Source organism: Salvelinus fontinalis, chromosome 17 (assembly GCF_029448725.1).
Source record: "Salvelinus fontinalis isolate EN_2023a chromosome 17, ASM2944872v1, whole genome shotgun sequence".
Taxonomy (NCBI): Eukaryota; Metazoa; Chordata; class Actinopteri; order Salmoniformes; family Salmonidae; genus Salvelinus; species Salvelinus fontinalis.
The window spans coordinates 30,377,596-30,401,440 of record NC_074681.1 but is presented as its reverse complement, the minus strand read 5'-3'; the positions used below and the strand labels follow the sequence as shown (position 1 = coordinate 30,401,440).

At 37.1% G+C, this 23,845-nt stretch overlaps 2 gene segments (V, D, J or C); both read left to right on the top strand.

The window, feature by feature from the left end:
* The first annotated feature begins 691 nt into the window (after positions 1 to 691).
* On the top strand, positions 692 to 1,309 carry LOC129814135 (T-cell receptor alpha chain V region CTL-F3-like). The segment is given in 2 exon segments: positions 692 to 731; positions 942 to 1,309. Coding segments are annotated over 2 exon segments (369 nt in total).
* Positions 1,310 to 1,459: 150 nt separating this feature from the next.
* Positions 1,460 to 2,124, top strand: LOC129814134 (T cell receptor alpha variable 38-2/delta variable 8-like). The segment is given in 2 exon segments: positions 1,460 to 1,570; positions 1,681 to 2,124. Coding segments are annotated over 2 exon segments (372 nt in total).
* The last annotated feature ends 21,721 nt before the right edge of the window (positions 2,125 to 23,845 follow it).

Below are 23,845 nucleotides of genomic sequence, written 5' to 3'. Positions count from 1 at the left end.
ATCTGTATTATTGGAGTTTAGAGTAAATACCAAGATCTTTCCTCATTTCAAATACATCTACCTTGTGATTTATCCATCACCTCCTCACATTTGTAGGTGACAGTTTTCTCCAGACCATCCAGCCAAACTAACATGAAGTGTATGGAGAGGAGGGTAGTAATGTTCAGTTTTCCTGCAACTACTCCTCAGCATACAGTGTACTGTGGTATAAACAGTATCCAGGATCAGCTCCCCAATTCCTCCTCTTCATCCTCCATGCCTCTAGGACTGTAGTGAGAGCTAATCCTCCATACTCCCACCTCACTGTTAAACTAAACAAACAAAAAACATCTGTATTGATCTAAAGATCTCCTCTGCCGAAATGAAATACTCTGCTCTGTGCTACTGTGTTGTGACGTCCACAGTGACAAATAACTTATTGACTCAGCAGTGAGTGGAAATGTATGGATTTACAAGCATCTGCTGTCTTCTGTTAGACCACAGTGCCATCAAGTGGATTCTCTAGTGAATAAATCAAATGTATATGAAACATCTTTGTTTCTACATTGTCAGTAGGAGGAGCTAGAGTATAAAACTCAGGATTAGATTATGAATCCTCAAGAGAAAACATGATACTACCATGAAGATCATAGACAGTTGATGCTGTGCTTTTCATCAGCAGCTGGTGCTTATTCTACACATCCTGTCTACAATGTTGTTCTGTTCACTTTTACTCTTCTTTAACTTGATAGGTAAGTAATGACATTTTCATTGAAACTGAGTGTGATTATGTTGAGAGGTATTTATTTTTCAAATCAAAGACTACAAAGACAATACATGATATAAGTACGAATGTCTTTTACTTTGAAAATGTTTTCACTTAAACTGCATTTGAATTTCATTTAATCTATCATTTGATATTAAAAAACGTTTTAGATAATATATAATATAATGTTTTACAGGTCTCAGTTCTGAACAGGTATTAACACCCTACACTGATGTAGAAGTGGCTTCAGAAAGGGAAAGAGTTACTCTCTCTTGTAACTACACCTCTTCTAGTGTCACTCTTCAATGGTATCGACAATATCCCAAATCAGCACCACAGTTACTGGTTATGGAACACGTGCCTGCAAAAACACCAGAGTTCACTCTAAATCATGACAAAAAAGCCAAACGTGTGGATCTGGAGATCTCCTCTGCTGAAGTGACAGACTCTGCTCAGTACTACTGTGCCCTGACAGCCACTGTGACAGGAAACCCAGAAACACTGCACAAAAACCTTCATATGTGATTCATACAATAATGGAGGGAATCTATTCCACCCCCCACCCACCCCCCATTCCCACCAGTGGAGGGAACGAGAGATGCAGGATCACTGAAGACAGGACAAATGAGAGGAGAGATTGAGCATCTTTAGAGCAACTGCACTTTGGGGTGGAGCTTGTAGGTAAACTAAGCAGGATTGATCAACAGAAAACCTTGCAGATGAAGTTCGTTTGGAGTATTCAGGTTTTGTTGTGATATTAGTCAGTTTGACTTCCAGCCCCAGCCATGTTGTTCATCTGGTCAATTATTACGTTCTCAGTAATAGGTAAGTTATGGCTTTCAAAGTAGTGTCATGTTTTCTATCAAGAAAATTACAACAATACAATTTAATTTTAATAAAATAATTACTCAATGTTCGTCTCTTCCCATTTGCAGGAGGCAGTTATGAGCAAACTATAGAGCCAAACCAACATGAAGTGTATGCAGAAGTGGGTAGTAATGTTCTTCTTTCCTGCAACTATTCCTCAGCCTACAGTCTACTATGGTATAAACAGTCTCCAGGATCAGCTCCCCAGTACCTTCTGCTCATCCCGCACTCCACTGGGACTGAACATAGAGCTGATTCTCTTGACTCTCGCTTCTCTGGTAAACTGAACAAAGTGAAGACCCGTGTTGATCTGGAGATCTCCTCTGCTGAAGTGACAGACTCTGCTCTGTACTACTGTGCCCTGACGCCCACAGTGACAGGAAACCCAGAAACACTGTAAGAAAACCTAAAACATCTGATTAAGGGGAGAAAGTTATCAACAGGAAGATGAATGAATATGTGCAAAACACTTACCCCCTCTATTCTACCCATAACCCTAACCCTAAATTCATGTTCAGATTAATTATACATGTTTAATAATTTTCTTCATAATGAAGTATAATATGAATGAAATACCACTGCATAAAATACCCTAGTTTCATACTCCTAATTATCCTTACACCTCTGAAGACTCTAGTCACTACCATGCCAGTCAGAAGATCTAGTCATTTATCTCTGAACACTCATAAGCAGCTTTATAAGAATTTGTGTACAAGATAACACAAGACATAAGTTAACAATATTCCTAATATTAACTAAAAGCATAATAAATAAATGTAACAAAATAACAAAGTTAAACTAAATTAAATACAAAAACAACAATTGATTTGTCTTGTCTTCTGTTTTTTTTTTACTTATGTTGCACACTTATTTTTATAATTTTTATTTCATTTGAGACGTCTTGTTATTGTTGTACTTTAAATATTTGACATTCATTAGAACACTTTTTTCATACTTCTTTATTAAGAACAAAAAATGTATGAAATAACAAAGTTTTTGCACTGTATTCATTTAAAACGTTTTTGTTCAAAATGCAGTATGACATGAATGGAGTGTTATTGTTAAAAATTCATGACTAAATCAATACTAACATTAAACAAGGATTGCATGGCACACACAGAAAAAAAGTTGGTTGTTCACCAGCCCCTGTCTTTGGCAGTAGGTGCAGCTACAACATTTCTCCAATCAGCAATTACTGAAAGATTGAGATATTCAACTCTGTCTCTTTTGTGCCATAGTCTTTTTGATACTGTATCTATCAAAAATCAATCTTTCATGAAATCACACATGAAAGACACCAAATTAAAGCTACACATGTTGTGAATCCAGCCAACATGTCTGATTTCAAAAAGGATTTACGGGGAAAGCACACCAAACAATTATGTTAGCTCAGTACATAGCCACAGAAAAATACACCCATTTTCCCAGCAATAGATAGTAGTAACAAAAACCAGAAATAGAGATAAAATGAATCACTAAGCTTTGAACATCATCATCAGATGACACTCATATGACATCATGTTACACAATACATTTATGTTTTGTTCGATAATGTGCATATTTATATCCACACATCTCAGTTTACATTTGCGCCATGTTCAGAAATGCCTCCAAAATATCCGGAGTAATTACAGAGAGCCACGTCAAATAACAGAAATACTCATCATAAACTTTGATGAAAGATACATGTTTTACATAGAATTAAAGATACACTTGTTCTTAATGCAACCGCTGTGTCAGATTAAAAAAAAAACATTACATAAAAAGCACACCATGGAATAATCTGAGATGGCGCTCAAAAATAACAACATTTCTCCGCCATGTTGGAGTCAACAGAAATACGAAATTACATCATAAATATTCCCTTACCTTCGATCATCTTCATCAGAATGCACTCCCATGAATCCTAGTTCCACAATAAATCGTTGTTTTGTTCAATAATGTCCATTACTTATGTCTAAGTAGCTACTTTTGCTAGCATGTTTAGTGGTAGAAATGTCATGTTTTAGGTCATTAAAATGCACTGCGACTGGATAATCTCTATCATTTCTCCTAATTGAACTATTTTGTTCACTGATTCTCTGTTTGAGAGAACGAGAGGTTTTATCTACATAGCACAGCCCACATGGACATTTAATAATCTAGATAACATGGGTGGTGTAGCACGTAATAATGTCATTTATTTGGAACCGTTTTCCTGAATGTGGGTTGCAGAAATATTCAAACACATCATATTGTTGCACTGTGCGTAACCTCTGCATTTATAGCTACCATTTGGAAGAGGGCATAAAAGAGCCTGGCTGATTTTCTTTTGTGGCTGGCAGTTGGCATAGACCAATTGCGTCAATTGCGACCTCTCCTATATACAATAAGTGGTGGATTCTTAAATTCAGCAGGCAAAGCTGCGTCCGATGATAAAACATGCCAGTGTTTCTTGATGTAGTTGTGAACATTACAGAGTGTTCTTTAGCTTTAGCGGGTCTTTTTTGTAGCAGTTCATCTTGTGTTTTCCTCAAAACAAAATTAACCTGTTATGGCTGCACGCTGAATATTGAAAAAACTGGAAAATGTGTGCACATTTTCAAACGGCCTCCTAAGAAACTTTTTATTTTCCAATATGCATATATTTACTACTGTTGGATAGATAACAGTCTGTAGTTTCTAAAAAGGTTTGAATTGTTTCTCTAAGTCGAACAGAAATATTTTTACAGCCATTTTCCCAGCCGAATTGAGTTTCCCAAAATGCGATGTGTCTCTTTAAGACCTTCTCTATAAAAGGCCATTTGACTTGTGACCATAGGGACACGTCAGAGGCGTTCGTCAGACTGTAATGCGGAAGTGAGAATTGAAAGGAGTCGAATATCTCGTCCCTGGACTGAATAACACAACTTCTTGTGAGACCTGCGCAGTTAAAATAAAAATCCGGGCGCGAAGGATAATTTGATCTCGGCTTCTGGAACAAGGTAGATAACGTTGAATATGATGCCTGACTACGATATTATTTGCTACATGTCACAAAATCATCCTAAAGTATGTTTTTTCAATATACTTTAATTATATTATTGCAATTTATTCTGGACTTTAGATGTGAAACGACGGAAGAATTTTTTGAAGAAACGCTTTCTGGCGCAGCAATGCTATCGTGCTAGCTAACCAAAGAGGGAAATAATTCGTTCTGGAACCCAACTAAAGACTCTACTGGACATTGGACCCCGTTACAACATTCTGATGGAGTACCAAGAAAGATAAGACCCAATTTGGGATGCTTTTTCATATATATGTCGAACTGTTGAATGCTAACTCTGCTAACTGTGCTAGGCTAGCGCTTGACTAGAATCAATGCTGCCTTATGCTAGCTTATGATGTTAGCTAATATAACGATATATTGTGTTTTCGCTGTAAAACACTTCAAAAATCGGAAATGTTGTCTGTATTCACAAGATATCTGTCTTTCATTAGTTATCCACCATATGTTTTTCTGAAATGTTTTATGAGGTGTAATTAGTAGCCGACGTTGGTGTATGTATTTTCTCTGGCTACTCCCGGCTGGATTCAGACTCAAGCTATGTATTAGCATTTTTGGGTAGCATCAATGTAAAACTGATTTATAGCTAAAATATGCACTTTTTATGAACAAAACATAGATTTATTGTGTAACATGTTATATGACTGTCATCTGAGGTCGTTTTTTCTGGGCTCTTTAGGTTGGTTTTAGTTTATTTCGGTTGGTTGTGCATGCTACTTCAATCATAATTCATACTTCATAATCATAATTCATACGTGTCTGTCCACTTTTGTATTTGGTGGTGAGCTAACATAAATATATGTGGTGTTTTCTCTGTAAAACATTTAAAAAATCGGACATGTTGGCTGGATTGACAAGATGTTTATCTTTCAAATGCTGTATTGGACTTGTTAATGTGTAAAAGTTAAATATTTTTAAAAAATAGATTTTGAATTTCGCGCCCTGCAGGGGTGTCATTTTCGGTCCGAGGTCGGGCTTGCACGCCAAACAGGTTAAGAGCTTCATCCACACATTGTGGAGAATAGACTCCAATTAGAAACCTATTGCGCATACCCGCTGCTTTTTCCCCAGACAGTACTCTGGAGCAGGTCTCCAATTCCTTTATATAGTAACAACTAACAATAATCCATATAAGGTGAGAGGTGATCCACAATACTTTCAACTGTTATTTGGATGAAGAGAGAACCTGTGTGGATCTGGAGATCTCCTCTGCTGAAGTGACAGACTCTGCTCTGTACTACTCCAACACCACCCAGTGGAGGGAATGAGATATGTAGTATCACAGAAGAGAGGACAAATGAGAGGAGAGGGGAGGGAAGGAGAGGTCAGGAGAGGTGAAGAGAGGAGAGGAGACATTGAGCATCTTTATAGCAACTGTACTTTGGGGTGGAGCTTGTAGGTAAACTAAGCAGAAATGATCAACTGAAAACCTTGCAGATGAAGTTAGTTTGAAGTATTCACCTTCTGTTGTACTATTAGTCAGTTTGACTTCCAACCCCAGCCATGTTGTTCATCTGGTCATTTATTATGTTCTCAGTAATAGGTAAGTTATGGCTTTCAAAGTAGTGTCATGTTTTCTGCTTAGAAAATTTCAACAATACATGTTTATTTCAATAAAAAAATTACTCAATCTTAATTTCTTCAAATTTGCAGGTGACACCTATGAGCAGAATATCGAGCCAAACCAACATGAAGTGTATGCAGAAGTGGGTAGTAATGTTCTTCTCTCCTGCAACTACTCCTCAGCAAACAATCTACTATGGTATAAACAGTCTCCAGGATCAGCTCCCCAATACCTTCTGCTCATCCCGCACTACAGTGGGATTGAACAGCGACCTGATTCTCTTGACTCTCGCTTCTCTGGTAAACTGAACAAAGAGAAGACCCGTGTTGATCTGGAGATCTCCTCTGCTGAAGTGACAGACTCTGCTCTGTTCTACTGTGCCCTGAGGCCCACAGTGACAGGAAACCCAGAAACACTGTACAAAAACCTAACATCGCCTTAGAGTGTATTTCTACTCTGTAGTTCCAGGTTTTATTTGACAATAGTGCCATCAAGTGGAGTCAAAATGCACCCATTCTATTGTGTCAAGAGGAGGAGCATAGTGTTACACTTAACCTGTAATGAGTGGAACTGATTCATCCAGAGAGTGAATGATCCAAGAGAAGATCATTTTACAGAGAAGTCTCTGTCTAACACCCAGTGACTATGATGCTGCTCTAATCAGTCTTGTTTTTGTGCACTTGTAGGTAAGAATTCCCTCTCATTAATTGAATGTGTACTAACAGAATGTACACTGTTTACTAATCATTACATTATGGTATTATAAATATCAAGTGGTAATACACTTTGAAACACCAAGTGTGGATATACTGAACACTGTCTACATTGACTCAGTAATACATGTTTTTATTTTTTACAGGTACAAGTGTTGAAGACATAATTACTCCAGACAGTGATATAGTGGATGTTACGGAGGGTAGAAGCATTAAAGTCTTCTGTAGATACAACAGCTCATTAACTAACAGTCTTTTATGGTACCTCCAGCAACCTGGATCCTCTCCACAGTTCCTCATAGTGGACTTCTCTGGGATCATAACCAACACTGATAGTGCAAAATGGACCCTCATACTTGAAAAAGAGGACAACCGTGTGGATCTGGAGATCTCCTCTGCTGAAGTGACAGACTCTTCTCTGTACTACTGTGTTCTGAAGCCCACAGTGACAGGAAACCTCATACAAACAATTCAAAACTGATCCTGACAATAGAAACACAGAACCTGAATCTGAGATCCCCAGAACCCCTGGAAACTGTCTGAATAGATCTTATCTTCCTTCCATTATATTCCCTTCTTTTAATATGAAAGTTATTTGCATGTTCAACTACCAGTGACCAGATTTTATATTTGGAAATTAAATGAATATGTCAAGAATATTATAATATTTACATATGACTAAACATTATAAACATTCTCTCATATAAATACCATTGATTCCATCTTTACAGTGATTTATTAAACCAAACCTTCCTCACCACCACCACACTTCATTAACTTCTCTAGGGTAGGGGGCAGCATTTTCACGTTTGGATGAAAAGCATGCCCAAATTAAACTGCCAGCTACTCATCCCCAGAAGATAAGATTTGAATAGATTTGGATAGAAAACACTCTGAAGTTTCTAAAACTGTTTGAATCATGTCTGTGAGTATAACATAACTTATTTGCAGGAGAAACCCCGAGGACAAACCATTCAGAATCTTTTTTCTTTTTTGAGGTCACTCTCTTTTCAATGAGGTTTCATAGGGAAACCAGATTTCTAAGGGACATGCTTGCAATTCCTACCGCTTCCACTGGATGTCAACAGTCTAGAGAAATTGGTTGAGGTTATTCCTTTGTGTAATGAAGAAGTACGGCCATCTTGAACGAGAGTCACATTAAGTTTCCTTTTAGATAGAAGTGCGTAACCAGAAAGCTTGCTATAGTTGGTTTTAATCCTGTATTGAACACAGATCATCCCGTCTTTAATTGTATCGATTATTAACGTTAAAAATTACCTAAAGTTGTATTACAAAGTCGTTTGAAAATTTTTGGCAAAGTTTACAGGTAACCTTTGAGATATTTTGTCCTCACGTTTGAGCAAGTTGGAACCTGTGTTTTCTGGATCAAACGCGCCAAATAAATGGACATTTTGGATATATATCGACGGAATTAATCGAACAAAAGGACCATTTGTGATGTTTATGGGACATATTGGAGTGCCAACAACAGAAACTCGTCAAAGGTAAGGCATGAATTATATTTTTATTTCTGCGTTTTGTGTCGCGCCTGCAGGGTTGAAATATGCGTATCTCTCTTTGTTTACAATGGTGCTATCCTCAGATACAACCGAGTTGTATCAGTTTATTGAACGTTTATTGCGAGTTTTGGAATTTTCTTTTCTACGCGTCAGGTGAAGTTGGGCACGTTTGCGCCACATGGCTAGCTATGGTTGCTAATTCGACAGGAGAAGAGGACATTCTAAAACCAAACAACGATTTATTCTAGACCAAGGACTCCTTGTACAAGATTCTGATGGAAGCTCAACAAAAGTAAGAACAATTTATGATGTTATTTCGTATTTCTGTGGAAAATGTTTAGTCCTATTCTCCCCCCTTTTAGCGGGCGCTGTCTCGCAATAAATCAAGCTGTATGTCATACTTTCATTTGCCATACAACAAGTATTTTTATGTAAAGTTTATGATGAGTTATTTGGTCAGAATAGGTGAGTGTCAGAAATATATCTGGACATTCTGGGAAAAAGTTGCTACATTTTCACAATGTATAACCACAGTTTTCAGCTCTAAATATGCACATTTTCGAACAAAACATAAATGTTTTGTGTAACATGATGTTATAAGACTGTCATCTGATGAAGTTGTCCAAAGGTTAGTGATTTATTTTATATTAATTGCTGTTTTTTTCTAAAGCTATCTTTGCGGAGAATAAATGCGGTTGTGTGTTTGGCTATTGTGGTAAGCTAATATATTTCTATATTGTGTTTTCGCTGTAAAACACTTAAAAAATCGGAAATATTGGCTGGATTCACAAGATGTTTATCTTTCATTTGCTGTACACCATGTATTTTTCATAAATGTTTTATGATGACTATTTATGTATTTCACGTTGCTCTCTGTAATTATTCTGGCTGCTTCGGTGCTATTTGTGATTGTAGCTGCAATGTAAAACTATGATTTATACCTCAAATATGCACATTTTTCGAACAAAACATAAATGTATTGGTTAACATGTTATAAGACTGTCATCTGATGAAGTTGTTTCTTGGTTAGTGACTAATTATATATCTATATTTTGTCGGTTTTTTGAAAGCTACCTATGCGGTGGATAAATAGCGTTGTGTGTTTGGCTATTGTGGTGAGCTAACATAAATATATATTGTGTTTTCGCTGTAAAACATTTAAAAAATCGGACATGTTGGCTGGATTCACAAGATGTTTATCTTTCATTTGCTGTATTGGACCTTTCACGAGTCACAAACCCGGATCCGGGATCCCCCCCATCACAAAAGCTGACTAGCATAGCCTAGCCTAAAGTTACAGGGATATCATAAAATAAAATGTTCATGAAATCACAAGTCCAAGACACCAAATGAAAGATACAGATCTTGTGATTCAAGCCATCATCTCTGATTTTTTAAATGTTTTACAGGGAAGACACAATATGTAAATCTATTAGCTAACCACGTTAGCAAAAGACACCACTTTTTTTACTCCACCATTTCTTTTACTGCATTAGTAGCTATCACAAATTCGACCAAATAAAGATATAAATAGCCACTAACCAAGAAACAATTCTCATCAGATGACAGTCTGATAACACATTTATTGTATAGCATAGGTTTTGTTAGAAAAATGTGCATATTTCAGGTATAAATCATAGTTTACAATTGCAGCCCCCATTACAACTATCACTAAAATGACTAGAATAACTACAGAGACCATCGTGTATTATCTAATTACTCATCATAAAACATTTCTTAAAAATACACAGCGTACAGCAGATGAAAGACACAGATCATGTGAATATAGCCAATATGTCAGATTTTCTAAGTGTTTTACAGCGAAAACACAATATAGCGTTATCTTAGCTTACTACAAGTCAGTCACACAGTAGCATTGATTCAAGCCAAAAATAGCAATAACGTTATAAACCACCAAACGCTATTAATTTTTTCACTAACCTTCTCAGAATTCTTCAGATGACAGTCCTGTAACATCATATTACACAATGCATATAGTTTGTTTCGAAAATGTGCATATTTAGCCGCACAATTCGTGGTTACACAACGTGTTTAGTGGGCAAAAAATCAAGCAATCTGTCCGGCGCCATTTTGGAAAGGCACCTAATCTTATCGAAAACTATTCATAAACTTGACTAAAAAAATACAGGTTGGACAGCAATTGAAAGAGAAATTAGTTCTTAATGCAATCGCTGAATTACATTTTTAAAATTAACCTTACTGCGCAATACTGGGTACAATACAGGGTGCGATAGCGCAACGCTACATGGAAAATAATGGCGTCTAATACATTTTTATTTTTCAACAGAACAACGTTTTATCAGCATAAATAGTACCTACTATTAGCTGAACTCCCATCAGAATCTTGTGAAAGGTGTCCGTTGGCCAAAAGAATCGTTGCTGGGTTGGAGAATGTTTCCCTCGACGTTGCAATTAGCAGTACAGAATGGCATTCGAGAGAGAGACACCCACGTTTCTACAGCGCCATGGAAATAAATACCTGAAAATCGCAATATACTGACCTAAACTGGTATAATTCGGTTCAAAATAACAAGATTATGATGTCTTTAAAGCCTATAGCGAATAAAAACAGAGCCGGATACTTCTAGGAGCTAAAACCAGACGTTCTAAAAAGACATGCCAAGACCCTCTTTGCGTCAGCGCGAAGTCCCAAAAGGTCGGACACCTCGGTTCCAATCAATTTAAAAACTTTGGGAACTACGTAGAGACGTCATTTCAACTCTCCCTATTCGCTAACAGCCAGGGGAAGGCGTATGCAGTGCATCTCAACCAATAGAAGACAGGCAAAGTTAAAGACAGGTAACGTAAGGGTAATGGCGGACTGAAGGGATTTATGTAGAGCACCTCAAGATAAAACATAATATTCGAAATATCTGCTAAATTAGACTAAAATATTAGCACTACATAATCTGGTGAGTGATAACCTTCAATCTGGACAATAACACAAAACAAATCCTAAAACTAGAGACATTTATCGACAAATATTATGAAAACAGGCAACAACCAAACATGACGGAGAGTAAGACAGGGGAACCGATTACAAAACGAAAACGTGACTCTTCTACAGACACTGATGATTTAATATTCTCACCACCGGGAATGGTAAAGGTCGAAACCGATCTGTTAAAATCAATAAATGACAAACTGGGTATACTTGAACTAGTTAGTAAGGATATAAAAGAGTTGAAGGCAAGCCTAGAGATGAGTGATGAAAAAGCTGCGACATTGGAGAAGGAAACACACAAGCTAAAAGGGACAGTCAATATGATTGAAACCGAAATGAATGGAATTAAAAAGGAGAACACCGTTCTGAAGGAAGCCTTACTGGACATACAAACTAGATCCATGAGAGAGAATTTGGTACTTACAGGTATCCAAGAAAAAGAAGGAGAAGTTCCTGAATCTATAGTTAGAGACTTCCTCCTTACAGCGCTTCAGATTCCACGCGAAGTTATCGACAAAATCCAACTTGAACGCGTTCACCGCTTCGGACAGAGAGGGCAGAGGTACGAACGCCCAATCGTTGCCAAATTTGCATCATTTAAAGATAAAATAATGGTTAAAAGCCTGGGTAAAAGACTTGCTGGGACCAAAATTGGCATGAATGATCAGTTTCCGAAGGAAATTGCAGAACGGCGCAAAGTTCTGTATCCAATTTTCAAAGAAAATAGATTAAAAGCGAAACGAGTAGCTCTCGTCGTTGATAAACTATATATTGATAACCAGTTGTTCAGAGACACAAAGACTACTCCATGGTTATTTTAAAAATTACAAAGTTCTCATAGACGAGGGAAATAAACACAATTCAAGCCCGGTTACTGATTGTAACAATACAATAAAAAATATAGCTTTTCTATAAATCTTCACATATAACTAATTGAACACACAAGCACTAATTCAACATAGTGAAGATAAAAACTAAGTAAACAGAAGGCACAGTATGTGTGGATGGTATGGTTTGTGTTTATTTTTTATTTTATTTGCTATGTTTGGAAAGTTGAGTGAGTGAGTAATGAAATGGTTGCATATCCCAGAGCCAATGTATTGCTGTGAGCCAGGTATGAGAGGGCTTTCAATGTTGTTCAGATGATGGATATACTTTTATAATGAATTATACGTCTTATTTATTTATTGTCCTATCATGGAGAACTACATTTTTTTACATTTTTTTCTAATTATTTATTATCCTATTTTAATGGTACGGTCCATGGCACTATACCCTAGACACCCACCTGAATGACCCAGATACTAAGGAGAAGTCCCTAACTGTTTTATGTGCTCGCTGTAAGCGGTCTGTATGCAGCTAAAATGAGGTCAGAGACCAAGAGCAGCACTGCCCCCTCAAGATTCTGAGCCTGCTTGGCAGGGTTGGTCCTGCAAAGCCAAAGCCCCCTAAAGGGAGAGCATAATATACAAGGAAATTCTCAAAGCTGCTAATGAGAACCTTGACGACCTTGTACCTAGCCGGTGGGGATTCCGGTGGGGTGCCCCCACCCAGGCAGTGGCAGTGCTGGCAACACTAGCTGCAGTAACCCATGGGGAGGGGGTCACACTCGGACATTCAGAGAGGGGGTATATTATTGTGGCCCTGGCGGCACAAAATCAAAGTCGGACTGCATGGAGATGCGTGGGGACATGGTCATGACGGGTGGCCGTATTGTGGGTGTTTCAGGAATAAGGTGTACATTTGACCTCCATTATCTAGGATGTGACAATGGTAAATAAATCTCTAAATTTTTGCTCATTTTTTGTGCGGTCTTGCAGGCCTTCTCATGCAGCTGCAACTGCAAGTGCATTTGTAAATCATGACCCATCTTGAGTTGGGCTCTGGGATGGTGCAATTGTTGAGAAAGTGAGCTTATGGTTGTGTGGGGGTAAGGGCTGAGTGTGTGTGGGTGTATGTGTGTATCCCACAACTGTTGCGAAGGAAGAAGTAAAAGATGTTAGGGACAATAGAGGATGATCCACAGATATATATAATACAAATCGAGGTGAGGGCAATGGAAATGCATATGGCAATTGATCTACTTCAATTCGGTAAATGGCACTGTATGCTCTTTTCAAAGAATGGATCCCAGTCGGTTCAGGGCTATGGGATACAGGGGGTCGAGGGTGGTCTGCCGGGCATTGGGATGACAAGCCATCTCGAGATGAGGCCTTTTAGCGGGTGGAATAGTAGGGACCAATTGGAGGTTTACTTAGTAGAAATGCAAATATCATGGTACAACTATATAGACACTCAATCATTATGTTACTTTTTAATAGTACATTTACAAAAATATATTCTGATTAAAAGAATGAAAGGTGTGTCTCATTATGGTAAGTGGTGAAATAAGTATAGCCAGTTACAATTGTAATGGCTTAGCAGATAATAAGAAAAGACGATCAGTATTTACCTGGCTAAAAGAGAAGGATTATAATATCTATTGTTTACAGGAAACCCATTCAACAGTTTTAGATGAAGTTTTGTGGAAAAAGAACTGGGGGGGCAAAATATATTTCTCCCATGGGCAAAGAAATTCAAAAGGGGTGATGGTTTTAATTAACAATAATTTTGATCCAAATGTGCAAATTGTCCAAACAGATCCTCAAGGTAGATGGATTATTTTAAATATGTTATTGGACAATAAACAAATATGGCTTGTTAACCTATACGGTCCGAATAATGATGATCCAAGCTTCTTTGAAAATATATATAAGAATTTATCAACTCTACAAGCAACACTAGACTCTATTATTATAGTGGGAGATTTTAATACGGTCTTAAATACCTCTATAGACCGGAAAGGAAATCACACTACAAACTATCACCCTCAGGCACTTAAGGAAATCATGAATGTCATGGATATATTGGAATTAGTGGATATATGGAGACTTAAATACCCTGATTTAGTGAGATATACATGGCGGAGGCTGAATCAAGCTAGTCGTCTTGACTACTTTCTTATACCATTCTCTCTGGCGCCAAAAGTTAAAAAAGTGTTGATAGGGGACAGAATGCGGTCGGATCATCACATAATTGGCATATATATTTCTCTTACAGAATTTCCACGTGGGCGAGGATATTGGAAATTTAATCAAAGTCTACTAGATGATAAATTGTTTAGAACTAGGACAGAAGATTTTATAACTGACTTTTTCAGACATAACATAGGTACAGCAGATCCCCTTATTGTATGGGACACTTTTAAGTGTGCCTTTAGAGGCCATGCAATTCAGTACTCATCTAGAAAACAAAGGGAATTTAGATCAAAAGAGTCCATATTAACAAAGGAAATTGAAGGACTAACAGTACAGTTAGATAGCAATAAAAACGGTACCATAGAGGCACAGAATAAGTTAGAGGAAAAACAAAAAGAAATGGAGGAACTTATTCAAGAAAGATCCAGTGTAATATCTTATAAAAATAAAGCGAACTGGATGGAATATGGGGAAAAATGCACCAAATTCTTTTTCAATCTTCAATATAGAAATGCTACCAAAAAAAATGTATTAAAACTTGTTACAAATGATGGAGTCACGCATGATTCACCAAATGATATTTTGAAAGAGGAAGTAAAGTACTTTAAGAATATGTTTTCGTTTCAGGCTCCTCCATCTCCATTAACTGAAACTAATTGTATGGATTTTTTTCCTATTAATAATGTAAAATTAACATCTGTACAGAAAGACTCATGTGAAGGCCAAATTACAGAGGAGGAACTGCTTGATGCAATTGGGGCCTTTAAGGATGGGAAAACTCCAGGGCTGGATGGCATACCAGTGGAAGTATACAAAACTTTTTTTGATATACTCAAAGGACCATTATTAGCTTGTTTTAACCACTCCTATATAAATGGTAGATTATCAGACACGCAACAAGAAGGTCTGATATCGTTATTACTGAAACAGGACCCAAGTGGTATATATAAAGATCCAGTCCAATTAAAAAATTGGAGACCTCTTACACTTCAGTGTTGTGATGCAAAAATCCTAGCAAAATGCTTGGCGCATAGAATAAAAAAAGTTTTGTCAGATATTATTCATCCTAATCAGACAGGTTTTTTACATGGACGATACATTGGAGATAATATAAGGCAAGTACTGGAAACAATAGAACACTATGAAATATCGGGGACACCAGGTCTGGTTTTCATAGCTGATTTTGAAAAGGCTTTTGATAAAGTACGACTGGAGTTTATATATAAATGCCTAGAATATTTCAATTTTGGGGAATCTCTTATAAAATGGGTTAAAATTATGTATAGTAACCCTAGGTGTAAAATAGTAAATAATGGCTACATCTCAGAAAATGTTAAACTATCTAGAGGAGTAAAACAAGGTTGTCCACTATCGGCATATCTATTTATTATTGCCATCGAAATGTTAGCTGTTAAAATTAGATCAAACATTAATATTAATGGATTAGAAATCCGTGGCTTAAAAACTAAGGTGTCATTGTACGCTGATGATTCATGTTTTCTTTTAAAACCACAACTAGAGTCTCTCCACGGCCTCATAGAGGATCTAGATACCTTTGCTATCCTCTCTGGATTAAAACCAAATTATGATAAATGTACCGTATTACGTATTGGATCACTAAAAAATACACATTTTATATTGCCATGTAGTTTACCAATTAAATGGTCTGACGGAGATGTGGACATACTCGGTATAAAAATCCCAAAAGAAAGAAATGATCTCACTCCAATAAATTTTTATAGAAAGTTAGCAAAAATAGATAAGATCTTGCTACCATGGAAAGGAAAATACCTGTCTATTTGTGGAAAAATCACCCTGATTAACTCTTTAGTCATATCACAGTTTACCTATTTGCTTATGGTTTTGCCTACACCTAGTGACCTGCTTTTTAAATTATATGAACAAAAAATATTCCATTTTATTTGGAACGGCAAGCCAGATAAAATTAAAAGGGCCTATTTATATAACGAATATGAATTCGGAGGGCAGAAATTATTAAATATTAAAGCATTAGACCTCTCACTAAAGGCATCAGTCATACAAAGGTTATACTTAAATCCAAACTGGTTCTCTAGTAAATTGGTACGAATGTCTCATCCTATGTTCAAGAAGGGCCTTTTTCCCTTTATTCAGATTACACCTGCTCACTTTTGGTTGTTTGAAAAGGAAATAATCTCCAAAATATCCTTATTTTTTAAACAAGCCTTAGAAAGTTGGTTGCAATTTCAGTTTAATCCACCTGAAAGGACGGAACAAATAGTACAACAAATATTGTGGTTAAATTCAAATATAGTAATTGATAAAAAAACTGTATTTATCGAAGAAATTTTTAAAAAAGGTATAATTTTTGTGAATGATATCATAAATAGGACTGGTGGAGTTATGTCACACATGCAGCTAACACAGACATATGGAAATGTCTGCTCTACCCAAAATTACAACCAATTAATTGCAGCATTACCACAAAAATGGAAGAGGCAAGTAGAAGGGGAAAAAAGTAAGGAACTTGTATGTCGGCCCTGTATTAAAGAACATAAATGGTTAAAGAAAAGTGTGATAAATAAAAACATATACCAATTTCATTTAAGGACCAAAAAACTGACAGCTGTGCCATATAAATTGCAAAATAGTTCGGAAGAGATTTTCGATGTACCCATTCCATGGCACATGGTTTATGAATTGATACGGAAAACAACGCCGGATTCAAAACTTCGAATTTTTCAATTTAAATTACTGTACAAAATTCTTGCAACTAATAGAATGTTATATATATGGGGTATACAATCTACCCAGCTCTGCAGATTCTGTTGTGAGGAGGCAGAGTCATTAGATCATTTATTTTGGTATTGTCCATATGTAGCTCGTTTTTGGTCACAGGTCCAGGAATGGCTGAAGAATTGCAACATTTGCCTAGAACTAACGCTACAGATAGCAATACTGGGGGATTTGAAAAGCCATAGTCAATCAATCAATAATATAATAATTATTTTAGCAAAAATGTTTATTTTTAATTTACAATCTGTAGAAGCTATGAGAATAGGAAGGTTCAAATCTTTTGTGAAGCATCACAGCACAGTTGAAAAATATATGGCAAATAAAAATCCGAAATGGATGATGTTGGAAGATAGATGGGAGGGGTTGAGTGGAACTGAAGGGTGGGACTAATAACAGGATAAACAATGTAGGGCATGCGGGATCTGTGAAATGTGTATAGGTGCGGAGCTTTTGTGAAATAGCACAGTTACAAGTGGAAATAAAATTGGATGGACAACAGAAATAGAGGAAGGACTAAGAACAAACAAGAGAGAACTATTGTAAAGTAGACTGTGTCTGTAAAATAGGTATAAGATGTATAAATTGAAGGTAAAAGCAGAAGTGTTTATTAGTTTACTCCAATTGGGGGAGCGGTGGTAGGGTTGCGGGGAATAATAATAAAGGTATATTCTTTAAAAAAGTATGTATGTCTATATAGGTATGTGTATGTATATATGTGTATATGTATGCATGCGTGTATGGATATATATATTTACCCCAAAAAATATGGGGGAATGGAAATGATGCAGACAATTACATTGGAAGCAACATTCTTTCCGCAATATTAAGCTGATCCACCCCTAAAAAATAAAAATAAAATAAAAAAATAAATACAAATAAAAATAAAATAAATAATTAATAAATAAAAAAATAAAAAAGTTAAAGACAGGTCTCAAAGCAGATTATAAAATTTCCCATTCTCACACAGACATAGGAAAAGTGCTCTAAGTCGAGTTCTGTTTCACTTACAGACATAATTCCAACGGTTTTAGAAACTAGAGAGTGTTTTCTATCCAATAGTAAGAATAATATGCATATTGTACGAGCAAGAATTGAGTAGGAGACCGTTTACATTGGATACACATTTGTGCTATGTCGAAATAGCACCCCCCTAGTGGCAAGAAGTTAAAAGCATTCCCAAACCTTTAAAAAAAGAATAAGTAACAAAAAGTTTAAGAAATTAACCTAACAAAATAACAAAGTTAAATGAAATACAATAAACAGCAACAATTGCACTGTATTGATTCTAAACTGTTTTTATTCATAATGTAGTATAATATGAATGAAGTAGTATTGTTAAAAATGAATGAATGCACCAATCCTACGATTGAACAAGGATTGCATGGCACACACATAAAGAAATGTGGTTGTTCACCACCCCCTGTCTTTGGCAGTAGGTGGAGATACAACATTTCCTCCAATCATCAAGACTGAAAGATTGCTACAGAGAGAGATATTCAACTCTGCCTGTTTTGTGTTAGAAACTTTTCTATACTGTATCTATCAGCTATATTGCTGCTTTCATAATTTCTCCTCCTCTCAGTCCTTCTTGGTGAGTGATGTATTTTTGGGTCAGTGATGTATTCACAAGTATTCACAAGCACACTCTCATTAACATCTGCTAACCATGTATATGTGACCAATAAAACTTGATTTTATTTGATTAATTTTCATCATTTTAATTCCAACTCCAGAATATATTTGATAGTTGTCAAAAAAGCTATTAAAACAGCAACACATTTTTCATTTCTGACAGGTGGTAGTTTTTAAGATTACATTAATCCCACTAGGCCTATGGTGGTTGGTGTGGAGGGTGATACCATCACACTATCCTGCAGCTACACTGGCTCTGTAGACAATCTACAGTGGTATAGTCAGTATCCCAGGTCTAAACCAGAGTTCCTGATTCTCATCACTAAATCAGGATATGTCCAGAAACCTGTCCCCCCTCGTATGTCAGCTCAGGTTCATACCGACCACGTGGATCTGGAGATCTCCTCTGCTGAGGTAACAGACTCTGCTCTGTACTATTGTGCTCTGAGGCCCACAGTGACAGGAAACCCAGAAACACTGTACAAAAACATGATCTGACACATGCATATACACAGTTCATTCTAATGCTATTCACAACACAATAATAAGAGCCTATAAACCGGCTTTTTCCTGTCTGGGTAATGTACATCCCCTTTCTCTCTGCAGAAAACTCTCAGCAGCAAGCACTGCAGCAACAGAAACCAGTAACCAAGGCAGAGATCTGATTTGGTATTTCTATGTTCCACATGGAGAACTCTCTGATACTGGTTCTCATTCTAGCCTCAGGTAAACAATATTTAATATAATGTTTAATATCATGTTATGATGAATAATTATGTTTTTTTCCCTTTTATTTTGTTAATATATAATTACTGTTAATACATTTCCACCCCAGGTTCTACAGCACGTAGCTTTTCCACTTTGTTAGAGATTGCTGGGGATCACATTAATCCTGTAAATAATAAAGTGATCAGAACAGAGGGAGAACTTGTGACTCTGAGCTGCTCATATGACACAAGCAGTGCATATCCTTGGCTTTACTGGTACCGGCATTATCCTCACCAGGCTCCTCAGTTTCTACTGTATAAAGGTGCCAGATCAAGTACAACTGACAATATCCCTGATAAGAGATATACATCCACAACGTCCCAGAAATCAACTGAACTGGTGATAACAAAGCTAACCCTGGCAGACACAGCTCTCTACTACTGTGCTCTCAGGGATATACACAGTGATACAAAGTGCATAGTACACCATACAGAAACATGCAGACCAAAATGCTTTGATGAAGTGGAAATCATATTTAAACATCAACCACATTTGATGTCATGATGGCAGAGGTTGAGATCAGAGAACTGTGGTCACACCTGTGCTGTGTTCAATCACCAGGTGGTCTAGAGTTTATCTGTCTTCATATTCAATGCACTGTGAGAAATATGTATTCTTCACTCTTCAGTCAGTTGTCTTCAATTTCTCTTACCGTAGACAGATTTTTTTATATTAGCTGGATAATCACTTGTGAATATGACCAAGTGCAACAACAGTATTATTTATTGTTGGCCCTATTCACAATTCACACAGCTTGGTGGTGTAGTAGGAAAGTCAACCTGATGCCCACTGTGAAAACAGGATATACTGCCTCTTACAAAACGCTGTGCTTGTGTAAAGTACTTTGTGTTGTGTGATGTTCTTTAATGGGAGGTGTTACATAATTGAGGCGGAGGAAGAGAAATGCATTTTATACTGTAGCGGACATTGAGAAACCAGGGGAGTCATTTTGTCATAATTATACCTGTGTAAGGTTCTGTATTTATTTTCTTAGTCAACCTTGTGTTCTGTTTCGTTGTGTTCTTGAACGTAGCCCTGTTTCATTGTGTTCTTGAACGTTGCCCTGTCTTTCATTTTTGTTCATTGATTTCACCTATGTTAGTTACTCACCTGGTCTCATCAGCTCCTTATTTAGTTCTGTTCATTCTGTTTGTGCCTTTGTGAGGTATTGTTCGTTTTGGCTCTACTAAGCCTATTCCTAGCTCGTTTGTGAGAACCTGTTAAATTAATACCTTCAGTCCTAGTTTTGATTCACCTGCCTGTTTGCCTACCTGTGTATTACCATTTGCCTGCCTGTGACCACTCTGCGCGTGAATCTACACCTTTTTCTCCCTGTGTATTCATTACAACTTGTTTTCAGTCTTTTCACTGTCAAATAACACTTACCAGCATGTTACTAGGATACAGTTTAATATATGCACTAGTGGGTGAGTTTGATACTATTCTTCATATCCAATGTAATTACTGGCGACTTGAGTAATATTACTGTGAAGGATCTTTTATACATTTTTAATACACTTCACTGAATAAAGATTTGAATTGTATGATCATTTCCTGATAATAACTCCTGTTTTCAGGTGGCAGAAATTGAGAAACACTGTACAAAAACCTGACAGCTCATGATCAACTCCTCTTATTCATATTTTAGGGCAGGGGTGTGGCTTACTACTGTAGGTAAAATTTAAAAAACTCCAGCAAAACAATTATTTTCCTTTGTGTACTGACATATTAGTAAATTACTGTATTCTTGTAAATATTTTAACTAAATCTTTTAGGGTAATGTATAGTTTATCTGTATTATTGGATTTTAGAGTAAATACCAAGATCATTCCTTATTTCAAATACATCTACCTTGTGATTTATCCATCACCTCTTCACATTTGTAGGTGACAGTTTTCTCCAGACCATCCAGCCAAACCAACATAAAGTATATGGAGAGGAGGGTAGTAATGTTCAGTTTTCCTGCAACTACTCCTCAGCATACAGTGTACTGTGGTATAAACAGTATCCAGGATCAGCTCCCCAATTCCTCCTCTTCATCCTCCATGCCTCTAGGACTGTAGTGAGAGCTAAATCTCCATACCCTCACCTCACTGTTAAACTGAACAGAGAAGACCTGTGTTGATCTAAAGATCTCCTCTGTAGAAGTGAAATACTCTGCTCTGTGCTACTGTGTTGTGAAGTCCACAGTGACAAATAACTTATTGACTCAGCAGTGAGCGGAAATGTATGGATTTACAAGCATCTGCTGTCTTCTGTTAGACCACAGTGCCATCAAGTGGATTCTCTCGTGAATAAATCAAATGTATATGAAACATCTTTGTTTCTACATTGTCAGTAGGAGGAGCTAGAGTATAAAACTCAGGATTAGATTATGAATCCTCAAGATAAAACATTATACGACAATGAAGATTATAGCCAGGTGATGCTGTGCTTTTCATCAACAGCTGGTGCTTATTCTACACATGCGGTCATCTACAATGTTGTTCTGTTCACTTTTACTCTTCTTTAACTTGAAAGGTAAGTAATTACATTTTCATTGAAACTGAGTGTGATTATGTTGATAGGTATTTATTTTTCAAATCAAAGACTACAAAGACAATACATGATATAAATACGAATGTCTTTTACTTTGAAAATGTTTTCACTTAAACTGCATTTGAATTTCATTTAATCTATCATTTGATATTAAAAAACGTTTTAGATAATATATAATATAATGTTTTCAGGTGTCAGTTCTGAACAGGTTTTAACACACTACACTGATGTAGAAGTGGCTTCAGAAAGGGACAGAGTTACTCTCTCTTGTAACTACACCTCTTCTGGTAACACTCTTCTATGGTATCGACAATATCCCAATTCAGCACCACAGTTACTGGTTATGGAACACGTGCCTGCAAAAACACCAGAGTTCACTCTAAATCATGACAAAAAAGCCAAACGTGTGGATCTGGAGATCTCCTCTGCTGAAGTGACAGACTCTGCTCAGTACTACTGTGCCCTGACAGCCACTGTGACAGGAAACCCAGAAACACTGCACAAAAACCTTCATATGTGATTCATACAATAATGGAGGGAATCTATTCCACCCCCCACCCACCCCCCATTCCCACCAGTGGAGGGAACGAGAGATGCAGTATCACTGAAGAGAGGACAAATGAGAGGAGAGGAGACATTGAGCATCTTTATAGCAACTGCACTTTGGGGTGGAGCTTGTAGTGAAACTAAGCAGGAATGATCAACAGAAAACCTTGCAGATGAAGTTCGTTTGGAGTATTCAGGTTCTGTTGTGCTATTAGTCAGTTTGACTTCCAACCCCAGCCATGTGGTTCATCTGGTCAATTATTATGTTCTCAGTAATAGGTAAGTTATGGCTTTCAAAGTAGTGTCATGTTTTCTATTAAGAAAATTACAACAATACAATTTAATTTTAATAAAATAATTACTCAATGTTCATCTCTTCCCATTTGCACGAGGCAGTTATGAGCAGACAATAGAGCCAAACCAACATGAAGTGTATGCAGAAGTGGGTAGTAATGTTCTTCTTTCCTGCAACTATTCCTCAGCAGACAATCTACTATGGTATAAACAGTCTCCAGGATCAGCTCCCCAATACCTTCTGCTCATCCCACACTTCAGTGGGATTGAATAGAGAGCTGATTCTCTTGACTGTCGCTTCTCTGGTAAACTGAACAAAGAGAAGACCCGTGTGGATCTGGAGATCTCCTCTGCTGAAGTGACAGACTCTGCTCTGTACTACTGTGCCCTGAGGCCCACAGTGACAGGAAACCCAGAAACACTGTAAGAAAACCTAAAACATCTGATTAAGGGGAGAAAGTTATCAACAGGAAGATGAATGAATATGTGCAAAACACTAACCCCCTGTAACGGCTGTCGTAGTCGTTCTCCTCCTCAGACGAGGAGGAGCATGGATTGGACCAAGATGCGGAGAGGTAAGTGTTCATATTTTAATGAAAAAACAACAAAACACTTCAAACTACAAAAACCAACAAACGTGACTAACCCGAAACAGTCCTGTGTGGCCCAAACACAGACACAGGAACAAACACCCACAAAACACAAGTGAAACCCAGGCTGCCTAAGTATGATTCTCAATCAGGGACAACGATTGACAGCTGTCTCTGATTGAGAATCATACCAGGCCGAACACAAAACCCCAACATAGAAAAACACACATAGACAACCCCACCCAACTCACGCCCTGACCAACTAAATAAATACAAAAACAAAGGA